Below are 15,481 nucleotides of genomic sequence, written 5' to 3' on the forward strand. Positions count from 1 at the left end.
AGGGAGAGCGCTCACTGTGGCATGAATCTCCTTTTGCCTTGGGTGTGGAGGGAGAGTTCTCACTGTGGCATGACTGACCTTTTGACTTAGGTATGGAGGGAGAGTGCCCACCATGGCACAACTCATCCTCCTCCTCTTCAAGTTCAGGTTCAACAGTATATGGGCTCTAAAATTTATATTCATCTAATCAAATAGGTCTTTCTAAAGTTGTGGATTTTGTTATAAAATAGAACTTATCAAGATTGGGAATTCCGAGGATAAGAAGGTTGTGAGGCCTGCTATGTTTGTTGTAATAATATTCGCGCTCACTTACCTTGTACTCACTCGGAGGTGGGCTTGGACCCACCAATGTGTAGGGGTATATGCATTGATCCGTCCCTAAAAAGTTTGATGGGGCAAAAATAAAATCTTCACCTATTACATCAAAGAAAATATTATGGTGACTATGATGACCCATGGAAGGGAAACTTTCACCTTCCACTGAGTCCCACTTCATTGCATATTGCAATAAAGAATCTAGTCGGATTGATTCTAGAGGAAGAGGCTCTAGAACTGGTTCTTTTTGTGGAGAGGTTACAATCTGAATAAAGGCATATGGTAGGAATTGAGGTTCCCTTATTGGTTCTATGATTGGCTCTAGGATGGGGTCATGGATCTACCTTGCATCCCTCAAGCAAGGTCTTCCGAGAGGATCGTGTTGTATGACCCTCTTCTTTGAAAATACATCACCACAAGTGTGTGGTGGAAGCTTAATCCGAAGGTCTTAATCTTTTCATCGTGAAGGATGCCCAAAGGTTTAGCTATGTTACAGTCAGCAAGCTCCACAAGGCTCGTGTGCCTACTATGAATGGTGGGCTTCCTTAGGCCTCCCAACAATCCTTGGTGATATGTTGACATCACCACCACCATCCAAGATTATAAAGATCGTCGTTCCTAACATGGTGTACATTTAATCACTTTCAAAGTAGTGCCCCAACTTGTTCATGGGAACTTTTTAGGCGTCCTTTTACTTGGCTATAGAAGGAGAGCACTCACTATGGCATGACTCATCCTCCTCTTCACGTTTAGGTTTTGCAATATGGACTCTTAAATTCTCATTCATCTAGTCAAATATTATCGATGCGTACACAAAAAAACAAGGTTATGATGGAAAGAAAATTTGGATTACAAGAAGGATAGAGCCGCATGCCTCATTAAGAAGGTTTCCCCTTATCGATTGTTGATAGTGAGAATGACTATATTTATAAGAAGAATCAAGTTGGCATCATGAGGAAATGTGTTCATGGAGATGACTTCATGGTTATCCTTGAGCAAGCCCATTCTAGCAAAAACACATGACACTTTGCCGAGGACATGACAACCCACAAGATTCTCTAGGCTAGACAACAAGGGCGGCCTACACTCTTTGGAGATGCAACAAAATTTAAAAAATTGTGCGATGTGAATACCAAAGATTGGATTGTATGATCTGTATCCTCGCAATCTTGAAATAACCATTTGCAAAATGGGGTTATACTTGGTCCACCCGTGCTAATGGAATCTAGGCATGCTTTATCATAGTTGCTACCGACTACTTCACCAAATCTCTTGAGGCTAAGGCTACACAAAAAACTAACGCAAGATCTCCATTGCCAAGTTCCTTTATGACAATGTGATTACTCATTTTGCTCGCTAAAAAAATGAACGTTTACAAATCCATGCAAACCATTTCACCTTTATGTCATTTTTAGTTGGTTGTTTGCATGTACAGACACCACTCTTGTCCATTCAAATAAGATAGTCATTTGGGAATCCATTGGCCAAAAGTGGATGATGTCTTCACTTCATTCTGGTATATGGCCAATGTGAAACAATGGAGCGATGAGAGGCTCATCTTCCACTCACAGAAGGGATTCTCCATTTAGAATTCTGGAAAGGTGATCGGCATGGATATGCAATGATCCCTTTCTCACTATGATAGTGAAGAATTCCAAAAGACAATGAGCAACCATCTAGTGATGCACGCCATGGTGAATTCAAATGCAAAAAGAAAATGAGCAACCATCTAGTGATGTGCCCTGTAGTCCAAGGACTGATGCAAGAAAAATATATATATATATAGCTTGAAGATAGTTTATGTACTTCTTTATAGTGTACACCATGGCTAAACCCTCTCTCGCTATAGTTGTCTAATTATGTTCACCATCATTGAGTTGACGGCTAGCAAAGGTCACAAGTCCACCAATTAGTAGCTTATACAAGGGTATGGCATATATGGCATACAACGAGAGGAATCTTTTGTAATATCCTACATGCCTCATGAATCTCGATGCACCCTTGTAGTTGAAGAAGGGAAATGGTAATTCTAAGATTATTGATGCCATTCTTGGAGATAAAGTGTCCTAGAATGACTCCGTGTTTTACTCAAATTGAAATTCAAGTGGTTCAATGTGGTAGAGTTTACATCTCTCAAAGATAAGTTTAAGATAAGCAAAATTCTCTTTCTAATTGAAGTGCACACAACGTTCATCAATGAATTATCTCTATTTTGAAGGAGATCCTCAGTTTCGTATATGATGAGCATTGTGTATCGATGCCTCAAAAGCCATATTCAACCTAGAAAGCCACAAATGCATCTTATAGTGTAGATGTTGAGGATTGTCAAATCAACAATCCTCAAGCGAGTGAGCCAAGATGTGGCCTTTCAAGCAAAACGACGTAAGGTTTGAGAGGAGATTTTCCCTTCACCATCTGGGAATCAAGGAGAGAGGTTTAACGAAGCAACACCTGAGGTGGCTCCCGCATGCATATCTCCAAAAAGGTTGTTAGCTCTGCATGTCCTTTGGTCGAGATGGCTACCAATGGTCGAGAGACTGATGTATACCTGGACAAGAAGTTAATATGAGGTAGAACCTCCCTAATTATGCTCTCATGAGCAAGGTGATAAAGGTTCATGTCTCCGCCTCTCTTTTGGAACTGCAAGAGGCCCTGTAGTGGATGAAGGCCGTGTAAACATAGTATGGAGACCTTGCACGGCAATGCTTGCTTCGACTCCATGACCATGATTTAAACGATCTTGGCTTTACTAGTACAATGGCATTTCTTCGAATGGATGTGGTGGCCTACTTCCCTTAACACAGTATCCTTGAGGAGGAGAAGGAGAAGATTGTGCGGGAACAAAACCAAGAGGACACAAGCACTTTGTGAATTGAAACATTCACAGGCACTTTGTGAATTGAAACATATGCACTAAGAGCATGGTGCCACACGAGTGATGCTTTCTTCATTAGCTAAGGTCTGAGTTCGAATTCCTACAACATGTCACCCTATTTTATGGAGGAGGGGTGGTGCATGGTTATCAAAACCAACTCACATGATTAGCTCCAACAGCACCAAATGGCTCTGCCATGGAATTTTGACTCTTACCATTTGGCCTACCAAATGAGTCCCTAAGACGTGGCAAATTTGTGTATTGGCTGCACCCCTCTAGTTGTGAACATGTTTCGAGTGCGAACAATATATGATGTCAATCCGCAGGCTAACTAGACCTATACAAAGCCGTCTCAACCATCTGGGTCACATGAGCTTGTCTGATGGAATCTGTGACTTGCCAAACATGGCTCCTCTTCATAAAGGATTAGTCAAACTAGAGTGAGCTAGAAATTAGATCACAACAAATGATAAGGGTGATTAATTGATTTCTATCACCCCCGCTCAATGACAAATGGAAAATGATCACTATTGTTGTGGCTTGATGTGAAGTGCATGAGTTAATGAAGATGCCTCTTCAACTAGTCTCTTCTAAGAGCCCTGATGAACATATTATCACAATTCTTTTCCATCATGTTGCAGACCAACTCTAACCTCTTCATCCTGCACACAAAGTAATATTGAATCTCAATGTATTTTGTGCAAGCGTGGAACATTGGGTTCTTTACAATGGCCCTGCAACATTGGTCATTCCTGCATTATTTATGTCCTCTAGAATCCATCTAAACCACAGTGCCTCGCACAATAAACAGGCAACTTCGTAATCTTGACTGCCATTGTTAGTTGCTTCTTACCAATCCAAGAAGCAAATACTAAATAGTGTGAAATAATAGCGCTTAGTGTCTCGATCATCGTCAGCCTAGTTTGAATCATAGTACTCTCCAAGAGTCATGCCTGAAGTATAGGCAATTCCGTAGTCCAAATTACCTTTAATGTTGGGATAGGGATTCTTAGAAAACCTACTCAACACATGCACCTGGATGAATGTTCCAAGGGTCATGCCTGACATAAAACCAATTCCATGGTCCAACTTAACTTTGATGTACTTGAGTACACGCAATCTCACCTTCCAATAGTTCTCTTAGGGAATATTAAAAAAACTAATCAGCCCACCCACTGGAAATTGATACATTGACATCGAGGTTGCGTCCGACTTGCATTCAGTCATCCCAATATCTCACTAGTGTTTTCTCTGCTAAGAGATGTCTAGCTCCTATCAAGCCTTGATTGTAATGCACAAACCCAAGGTCAAGTCATTTCAAACTCAATATTGCTTCAATAGTTCCTACATCTGCAAGTTCTTCTCCACATCCCAACAAACTTAATAGCCTCTTTTACAGATTGTGATTTGTCACAAAATTGTGGGCCCCGATAGCAACACCCTTATGGAAGGTGATTGGGAAGCTTGAAAATTATAATACAAAGGGTAATGGATACCTACTGAGCTGAACCTCCTCCATCATAAGCTTGGAAAACCACTCCTTTCGCCAAAGATGAGCTCCAGCAATTGCATGTTGATATTGTGAAGGCAACCGCCAACTCCTTAATTTAATGAATGTTTGGCTCATATCCAGCTCTGGGCCCTGGGGCCATTGCGTCTCTGCACATATAGTTCACTTTCATGGACACCACCATTATACCTATGCATCCCTGCGTTCACTAACATCCACCACGTGCCAAAGCAAAGCAAAAGAAGCTTTAAAGCATTGATGCATGACCCCTCTTATTTTTAAAAATTGCGAAAACAAATAAAACATGCCAGAGAAGCACACATGGACTCTTTTACCTGCCCAATTTAGATGGTGAAGATACTTTTGAAATAAGTTCAATGACAACATTTAAAGACAGATTTCTAGCAGATTGCCAACTTGGAGATTCCCTTCTGTATAACTCACAGCAAGATATATGTAATTACAAACACCAAAAAAAACAGAAGAACTTAAGAGCAATGTGCAATGGGGATTATAAGAGGCATTGTAAGTCCGTCCCCACAAATGTACACTGTTCGATCAACAAACATATAGTATCAAAGCTGTTGTTGTGGAACTGTTACTTTTTAAAATGGAATATTATGGCCCTTGTGATAGTTTGTGTTTTCCTGGTAAAGGGCTTCGCACCTCCACACCAATGTTGATCCAAGTACAAATCTCCTCTTGAGAACGTGTGAGGTTCTCTTCCAATTACTGAAACATATGAGAGCCAAACCAAGCTATAAGCAAAAAGCTTTAACAAAATAGAAAAACACATGAAAATTTTTCTTCCTTGTAAAGGGCTTCGCACCTCCACACCAATGTTGATCCAAGTACAAATCTCCTCTTGAGAAAGTGTGAGGTTCTCTTCCAATTACTGAAACATATGAGAGCCAAACCAAGCTATAAGCAAAAAGCTTTAACAAATAGAAAAACACATGAAAATTTTTCTTCCAACAAAACATCCCCATACTCTCCTCAAAAATCAGATTTAGTATCATCCCCATACTATTTTATAGTACCCATCAATTTAAAAATTCAACTATTGTGATCAAATAGGTCATCCCCTGCCCATTGGACATGCCCGGGGGGCAGGAGGTGATGGGATGTAACTCCCCTGCCCTGCCCATCAGGGATGGGTCTCTGTCCCCTGGGGGAGGGGGGGGAGGGGGGGGAGTGTGTGCCTTTAAAGACCCTAAAATTATTGCATACCATGAATGATAATACACATAATAGAGAAAGTACATGAGAAAGCCTTTTTCTATGAAGATCAAAGATCACATTTTTTCCCTGCCTGCTCATGCTATAAAGACCAAGAGCTCTAAAATGACCTGTAGAGACCTGGCTGAGGGATCAGCTTAACTATTTTCAGGCATGTGAACCTCATGCATTCAGAAGGCCAGCATTAAAAATACCTCTATACTGCTGCCACTGTCTGGGGGATCGTTTCCTCCTCCTAGTAGAAGTATCCATTGCCCTTTTGCAAGATTGGACATGTCTTTGTGTACTTCCAAGTAACACATCTGATGGACATGTTGCAACTTCACCCAAACCTACTTTCGTGTCCAAAAAGGTTGCCAGGCATATTGGAGTCTGGATTGGGTTGAAGGTCCTGCCAATACCTTTGTCATTTAATGAAAAATATTAATGAGAAATATTAATGGTAGCATGTAGTCAAATGGATCAACTTCACACTCTGGCAAGTCGGCCAGCACACTGACTGACCCAGAGTAAGGACCTCGTATTCCCTCGCTCTTCCATCAAGTCATTCCCGCATTTTTCCAAATAGACATACAGAAGAATGCCAAAATAATGGAAATCAACCTCTTCACTACCACACTTTGATTTGCATCCCATTGAGCTAGATCTCAGGAATGATAAGCCACTCCCCTTTCATGACCTTGCCATAAGGTCCCAAGTTCAAGTCCTAATAATACAAGGTCCCAGGAAAAAACAACTTTTAACATACTTTTTTCGTAAGTTTTTTATCATTCAAAGATAATTTAAAGCTATTGAACTTTCACTCTTAGGCTTAGTTCAAAAAACAAATCTTCTTCTTCCAAAAGATTTCACCTGACGGAAAGACGAAAACACCAAAAGGTCAAGAACTACTCTCTTCTCTTTTAGGAAAGCTCCGAACACTCAATATGCCATGCATAAGACTGGCACACCATCAACACCGGTAGTATTGTGCTCTACACATATCACAATAAAAAGTGTAAGATAGCAACTCCTTAAGTCCAAAAGAAAAACATCATAATAAAAAGAGTATGATAGCAACTCCTTAAGTCCAAAAGAAAAACATCTCTATGTAATAGGGAAGGGGAGGAGGAGAAGGGGGAGAACATAACATTCAGTGTTAAGAGCAACAGAGTAATGTTACTAGCAAATTATTATTTTCTTTTAGTGGAACCCATTCAACAATATGCACTTCCTATTCACGCACAAAAAAAAAAGCCGATGAAGAGATCCTGTTGTGCCCCACAAAGAAAAAGCCTCGGGTAGACTAACCTTTAAAGGCAGATGTGTTCCTTCACGCAAGTGACACTACAACTTTAGTAGCTCCTTCCCTTCCTATGTTCAGTCTATTTTGGCCCTTGGGGGCCTTTGTGACGGTCTTCAGCAAGCAGTGATAAAGCTCTCCTTAGATCTTGCTTGCAAAAGCTCATGAGAAGAAGAAGATGAAGCACTCTACAAACAGCAACCAAACCGTAGCATGGGCACAGATTGCTTATCCATCCATCCATGTATATATAACAGTGACCTCCAAACATGTTATGTACACCTGCCATACACATGCGTCCCTTGTGTCCATCTGGTTCATGCATGGCAGACGAGTCCCCATGTGAGGAAACTGACACTACAGCCATTCTAGACAATGCATCTGCCACCACATTCTTCTTTCTCGGAGTGTGCATAATCTGAAAATGAAACATGGTCAAGAAGTTTGCCATCCTCAAGTAGTGTTTCCAAATAGTCAAGGCATGAATTACAAATTACAGCTAACAACTCCTTCCCAAAGATGCCCAAAGAAAGCTGAGCATCATGCAAACGGTGGCTTTCATAAGCTACGGCATGTCCCTCCTGATTTAGAACTGCCTTCTTCTTAGTAAGCTCATGCAATGAGCAAAGCAATCCATGCATAGTGCCTAATAAAACGCATGTAATATGAGCATAAACCCAAAAAGCTTCATACTTCATGTACGGAAGATAGCACATGCCAATTCCGAATGGCTTCTATCTTTGCAGAATCCATCCTGACTCCATCCTTTGACACAATGTGCCCTACATTTCTTTGAGAGAAAAGTTTTAGTCTAAGAGCTTTTGCTTACAAGCTCTTCAAACACAATAGCCAAGTGTTGGTGGTGTTGCTCCTCATTCTCTTGGAGAATACCAAGATGTCATCGAAAAACACACGTGAATTTCAAATGCTCATGGAAAATGTGATCCATCGTTCTATTAAACGTGGCCGAGACATGTTCTATTAAACGTGGCCGGGGCATTCGTGAGTCCAAACAGCATAACCAAAACTAGTACAAACCAAATGATGTCGTGAATGCCGTTTTGTGTACATCTTGTGTTGCCACACACACCTAGTGATATCCACTCTTGAAATCAATACGATTGAAACATGTAGACCCATCAAGTTTATCAAGGATGTCATCTATGCGTGGGATTGGAAAATCGGTTCTTAACAGTAAGCTTGTTCAAAGCGCATGCAGAAAGAACCATCCTTCTTCTGCACTAGCAAGATAGGTGAACAGTATGGCGAAAAGCTTGGCTAAACCAAACCTTGGTTCAATAGTTCGGTCACCTGTTTCATGATCTCTTCTTGTTGTGCGCCGCTTACCCTATATGTGGGTCTACTTGGCGGAGAGGTACCCGGCACCAAATCAATGTTGTGATCCTCAGGTCTTTCAGGAGTAACTCTCCTAGCAATGCATCTGCAAAACAATCCTTGTGTGCTTCTAAAAAGTTTAGCATATCACTCGTAAGAGTCTACATTTACGTCATCACATCTAATAATGTCGTGTACAAAAACCAAGTACGCAGAAACACTCTTTTATTGCTTTATTAATATGGACATGAGATACAACTGGGATGGAGTCTCCCTCTTGGCCAGCATCACTAACATGCATGCGGCCCTTATGCATAAAAGTAATTCTATTTGTTTTACACTCTTTGCATTGCTCAATTCAGCGATGCCACATGGGGCTTTCCCAACAATGGTGCAACCAAGAAATTAGATAGCTGAGCCCTCTACAAACATGCTCACATGGCGAATCTTCGACTTCTCGGAGAAATCCTCATCATTAAAGACAATATCAAGTTGGGCTATGAAAGCCATTGCCTTTCTTTTATCATCATAATCACCATGATAAGTTTCAAACTTTATACATTTATCACCTGCCTTGAATTCTTTAAGCCTCTTGGCATTGTGACCCACCTCATCTATCTTCCGATTTCCCCTTATCCAACGAGGGAGCAATAGGTGCACGCACATAACCATGGCGAGAAACATGTGGCACCGGGGCATGTGCTCTATGCAACGGTGACCTGTGCAAAGATGGCCTCCCAGCACTTGCATACAAAAAAGGATCCCTGCATGAAACTCGCTCTCCATGGGCATACTCGGTGGCATGAGTAGCGGGTGATAAATGATCAACTTTGGTTGTTCCCACATTATGCATAATTTTCAACCCATGACGGGGCTCTTCTCTAGCCAATTCCACAAGCAAAGTACGGCAGCTAACGCACCCAACACTTTTCCCAAGGGAATCATGCATCACATATACATTTACATCTTGTTTGCCACTCTCTTTGCCAGTACATCTCTTTCCTTTCCCGACCCATGCAGGGCGGAGGCTCGCTTGGAAGTCATTGAAGCCTCATCCTTATGCACAAAAGACCTTATCCTATAAGACATAGCATTACCTGTCTCCACACGCGGGGATTCTTTGACACAAAGTTCACCCGTTTGGCCCCCCAATGCGCATAAAGATAGTCAACAGCTACTTCACAAGGATTCACACCCAATTCCTTGAACATAGAGTCCATAGTATGTACCATCATAGACTCAGCCTTTGTGGTCTCCATAAGCTTTTGAACCTCCGAGTTCTCATGAAACATCTTCGGCCCTTCCTCCTTAGCATTCAACTGCCTCTTTAGACGTTCCATCTAGGCCTTCAACACATTTGGGTCATCTTCATGCATTCCCTATTGGCTTTGAGAGTGTTGTCCCACATGAGTTTGCTCCTCCACATACCTATACGCATATGCCCATTACCCAAAGCATCAGAAGCATGTGTACCCACTTGACTAGCCATGTGAACTAGGCCCTTGCCAACTCTGTGCATGGCTGTCCATAGTGTATGATGGTTGTTCACGGAGCCCAATGCCCAAACAATTGTTTCCCCACTGAGAAGAGGAAAACAACTGTGCTCTGATACCACCGAAACTATACCGGCTAGGTATGAACGTCCTTGGGTACCGTCTCGTAAACAGTACAATACGCACATCAACACTTAAAGTGTAATAGCCACAATGCACAAAACAACTGAAAGATACATCACTGCACAAGATAATCTGCAAGAGACAAGCACTGCACAGTACACTACCACCGGGGCCGCGAACAAGCTGGCCCCCTCTCAATACTGAAGTATATTATTGGAGTATTTTAATCTATGCACAAGATTCCAAGGACTTTCCATCCAGATAATCCAATGCAAATATGAAGAGAAGTTACCCAAACAAGAGTGTGTTGGAGTAGATTGTCGAAGCCGAACTCATCGAAAGAGTCAAATTACATGGCCACCATTCTCATAGTCTTGGAGGGGAGTGAACACGAAACTATTGTTCTGAGACCATGCACGAACATGCACTCTCGTACTAAAGCAGGCCTGGCTCACACCCTCGCAAAGACCACGGCGCAAACACACAAACAGGTACTAGAACGCGATTTCCAATAGCAAGTACACGCGGAGCCGGTTCACAGCAGGTACATCGGGTGCAGAAAGTACTATTGTGAGCACAGTAGGTACAATAGAGTTTTTGGCAAGAGAAGCTGGTACATTAGGTTGTACAGCAGATACAATAGGGTTTCCAGCAGGTATAAAAGGCTGTACCTAATGTACCACAGGGTTTCCAACAAGTACAACAGGTACAGAAGGCTGTACCATAGGGTTTACAGCAAGAACAGCAGGTACATAAGGCTATATAGTAGGGGTTTCTAGCAAGTACAGCAGATACAAATTGCTATACAGTTGGATTTCCAGCAGATAATGCAAGTACAGTTGGGTTTCCAGCAACTACTGTAGGGAAGCAAATAATGTAGGTACATTAGGGTTTCCAGCAGATACTGCAGGTACAGTAGGGTTTCCAGAAGATACTTCAGGTACAATAAGGTTTCCAGTAAGTATTGCAGGTACAGTAGGGTTTCGAGCAGATACTGCAGGTACAATAGGATTTCCAGCAGATACTGCAAGTACAGCTCTGGGATGATAGTCAACTTGCAGATGAGCAGCAGGGAGAGATGCGCCAGCTCCAAATAATGCGAGAGAGAGAGAGAGAGAGAGAGAGAGAGAGAGAGAGAGGCAGTCGATGGTTGGTGGACAGGTGGAAGGGTCCAACTCCTGTGTGCCACATGGCACAGCCCACCTCAAACCAAGGAGGGCACCACCTTTTGGTGTACACACACACTTGTGTGTGTTTGTTTACGTGGTCAAAAGGATGCCCACAGGTTGGACTGCCCTAACTTGCATTCCTTGGGCTCCAAGCACAGACCAACGGCCAGTGCTGCCTAACTTTAATGAATGTGAACAACAAAGGTTATAAAACCTTTAGAATAAAAAACAAGGGTTTAAATGAATACTTACCACCTGTTTACATGCCACAAACCATGTCAAAATATAGGGCACTCGCATGGTTCACGGGTGTGAGTCCCCTACCTATGAACTAGACACGTCATAGCAGGAAATCACACGAAAACAAGTCATGCGAAATGAGTTTCAAGCAAGCAGCGATGCATGCACATGCGTTATGCAATGGATACATCTCCCATTCCTAAAACCTATAGATAGCAGGTCTTCTCGAGCACGGAAGCCTAAAACTGGGATCTCTGATAGTGGGTTGCACGTCCTAGCCACACTACATGTGACTTTATCCTATGGCTTTAGAGTTCTATTCCATTGGTGTGCCTTCCCGCCATAGTTGTTGGCATACGATCTTACGACACAGAACGGTACAATATCATACGGGTATCTACTGTACCGCATGAAATTTCAAAATACAATACAATAAAGTATGGTTTTTTTTAACACTTATAAATTTATAGATTATCAATTTAAAAGGATAGAGAACTCAAAGGTTGTCAAAAGCCAAAATTCCATTAAAAACAAGTTACAAACAGCATAGTACTAAGGTTGGCTAGACCGTAAGATCGATGCAATGCGCACTAGGTGCAAGTACAAAAAAGTGGATAAGAGGACGGAGGCTAGAATCTAAATCCTAGGACCTAGATGGAGAAGGCATCAATATCGGAGCTCTCACTCTGAGATCATCTGTAGGAGATTAAGCTTGAGAGCTTGAAACTTGTGATGGAGAGAAGGTTGGAGGAGAGCTTTTTAAAGGGAGACCAAAGATTCCAAGGCACCCACCCAAGGCCAAGGGCCAAGGCCCAAGTGTTCGAAGACGGTCTCTACGAAGACACAAAGAGAAGAAGGTAGTTGAGGAGAAGCCTTTACTTCTTGATGCCCTAACTAAGGAAGGTGCCTCACCTCAATCCTTCAAATACGGAGAAGTGGTCACAAGGATAGAGAGAACAGATCCTTTGCATGTCAACATCCACAAAACCTTGGCTCCTAAGCCTAAAACGACACCAAAAGCAAGTAAGCCCCATAACATTCAAAAACAACCATAAATGGCCAAAACCGGCCATTCCCCCCCCCCCCAAAAAAAGGGTCAAAATACCAACGGTCAAAAACAAGAGGAGGAGGAAGGAGGGGGGGGAGTTCAGCATGGAACGATATCGTACCGTAATGTAAGACTATGTCATACGGCGTACAACAACAACTATGCTTCCCGCCTAACGTTAGGGAAAACGATTGGATCTTTGCTAGCTCATCAATTGGTCTACATGTTTTACAAGTAGACTCAAAGATTTCCACATGCTAGATGGGATCACCATCTCCATTAAAGCTTTGCATGAGTTTCGCAATATGATATGGCTTTATGGGGTTTTGTCTTGGGGCATGGGCAGTCCCCAACTCCCTTGCTACCCCCCTACCTATTTCCATTGTCATTCTCAACAAATCAGTTGGGGTTGCTTTGGTCAAGACTAGAACTGGTTCATAAGCAAGTCTTGTGGGAGTATTACTCCTCTTCTTCTTCCCCTCCTCTTTCCTGGGTTGGTTTCTCGGCGGTGGTCATCTTTGCCAGAGGTCATGGGGCAACGTGGAATTTCCATGTTCACTGCATCATCCTCTATAACACTCAGTTTCATCTCAGTATCTGAAACATTTTTTGCATAATTATCTCAAGTTGATCACAGTGTAAATTTCTTTCTTGTTTTTCATGCCAAGAATCCTTTTAGATAAGAAGATGTGATTTTGAGGATAAGATTTTCTATTTTTAGCATAGCAATCCCTAAAATAATCACAACGTGATTTTAGGGAGTGAATTTGGAGCCTTTTTCATGGCGTGAAAAACTCACTTGTCACGAAAAAACGGTTTTGACCTTAGATCTTATTATTGGGAATCCAAAACTTGTTTTCCCTTGCTCAAAAAGTGCAGTTTGAGTCTTCTTATCCAAGAAAGTAACAGTGTCTTGATCAAGACTCAAACAACATTAATTTTTATGATTTTTATGTTTTTGTAAAAAAAACCCTTTAAAAAAAAAACAAGCCTCTTGGTTTTTCACATGAACAAGCAGCGATACTTAAACAACAAAAATCAAAAGAAAAATGATTGATTTTTTTTACGTCGAGGCTTCCCAAGTACTTACAACTCGATCCCTCAATCAAAAACAACAAAAAATAACAATTTCACCACACTTTTCACTACACAGCAATAACCTTATCCACACATGCCTTCACCAAAACTGAAAATGTTGAATAGAAACATGCAAGGAAGGAGTTGAGTTCTCAAAGAAGAAGGAAGAAGGAAGAAGCAATGCATCCCCGACAGCAGCTGTTATGGCCCGTTTCTACCCCCTCAAGAACTCTCATTTACTAAGGAAAGGAAATGATGAACAACCATCATGAAGATACCGTCCTAGAGATACTTACCTTGCTTCCAAGCTTGGGATCTCCATGACCTCCAGCTTCACCGGTGGTAGCTAAGCTCAATTTACTGCACCTCCTTGCAAGGACACACCTCTCTCAACTCTCTCTCACACCGGTGGTAGCTAAGCTCAATTTACTGCACCTCCTTGCAAGGACACACCTCTCTCAACTCTCTCTCACACATACACAAGAGCAAAGAGCAAGGAAAAGGCAAGAGCTCAACTAGCACAAAGGAGTGTCTTTGCATTATGAGAAAATGTCTTATACACAACTGGCCCTTATTCACACTTGGCCACCCAAAACTTATGAAACTAACTAATTAAGCTTGGTCATGGCTAGTTTTTCTCATAATGAGTACAACTTTTATGATGCCTTTTCATGACACTTATTGCTAACTATCGTATGTGGTAGAGAGAACTTTTGTTAGCCCGAAAATGGGTTAACACTTCATTGGCATCATTGTCCTTGAAATAACAAGAGGAGATAAAGCATGACGAGGGTCGAGAGGTAACACAATGACTTCCTCCTATTGAACCATAGATTTCATCCTTTCAGATGCGGCATGTCACCATTGAGCTATCTAATGGTCCTCTTATCTTCTTGTGTGAGCTTTGGGCTCTGGATGAGCATACTCCGTAGTGGTGCTCCATCGCTAGGACTGGCACGGCGTGATTCGTAGTGCCAGGGACGGGTGGATTGCACACGGTGTATGTTTCTGGATTACCACCGCTAGGACTGGCACGGCGTGATTCGTAGTGCCAGGGACGGGTGGATTGTACACTGTGTGTGTACCTGGAATTGACTTTCCGGTGGGCCTGTTTGTGCCCGGAAATGTCAAGTATTGTGCAAGTACATGAACGGAGATTATCCTTTAACAATGTTGCATTGTGCACTCATGTTTGCCTGCCTTTGAAATGTTTTCGCGTGAACTGGTTTCGTTTGCATGCTTGACATGTGTGTCTAGCTCAGGGGTCGGGGACGCCCTCCCGTGAGCCGTGGAATGCCTTGTCTTCTGACAGGTTTTGTGGCGTGTGAACAGGTGGGAAACTCTTATTTTAATAAGAGTTTTAAGTTATAAGTCTTATAACTTACAGGTTTCATACTTCATTAAAAGTAGGTGGACACTTTATAAGTGTGGGCACCTTCTTTTGGCCTGGGCACCCTTTTATAGCATGTGGGGTGGGGGTTGGCCACCTACCCCACCTACCACACCCAATCCTTTGCATGGGAGGAAGGCGCCTCACTTCCAGCCCTCTCCCTTGCATTTTGGAGGAAGAAAACACAACTGCTTGCTGGGATTTAGAGAAAACAGGCTGGAGCACTCATTATTCTCATGAAACAGCAGGTACAACAGGTACAATACCATCAGTATTTGCTGATTTTGGTCGTACAGCAGGTACAGCAGGTACAGCAGGTACAGTACCATCATTATTTGCTGATTCTGGTCGTACAGCAGGTACAACAGGTACAGTACCATCATTA

General features: G+C 42.3%; 1 protein-coding gene across 10 annotated transcripts in view; it reads right to left on the reverse strand.

Moving 5' to 3' along the window:
• Positions 1-4,502: 4,502 nt before the first annotated feature.
• LOC147634518 (uncharacterized) overlaps positions 4,503-15,481 on the reverse strand; it is a 30,829-nt gene continuing 19,850 nt past the window's right edge. For 3 of the 10 annotated variants that reach the window (XM_086803584.1, XM_086803592.1, XM_086803594.1), the window contains 4 exons: positions 7,230-7,639; positions 6,134-6,913; positions 5,530-5,595; positions 4,503-5,432 (listed from right to left, as the gene is read on the reverse strand). In XM_086803584.1, the coding sequence (XP_086659710.1) occupies positions 7,579-7,639 (61 nt within the window). In that variant the 3' untranslated portion in view covers positions 4,503-5,432; positions 5,530-5,595; positions 6,134-6,913; positions 7,230-7,578. The remainder of the gene's footprint in view (positions 5,433-5,529; positions 5,596-6,133; positions 6,914-7,229; positions 7,640-15,481) is intronic. The other 7 variants (XM_086803589.1, XM_086803585.1, XM_086803588.1 and 4 more) reach the window with 7 other exon arrangements.

This window comes from Cibotium barometz, chromosome 10 (genome assembly GCF_041138505.1).
Source record: "Cibotium barometz isolate CiBa-2024 chromosome 10, ASM4113850v1, whole genome shotgun sequence".
NCBI lineage: Eukaryota > Viridiplantae > Streptophyta > Polypodiopsida > Cyatheales > Cibotiaceae > Cibotium > Cibotium barometz.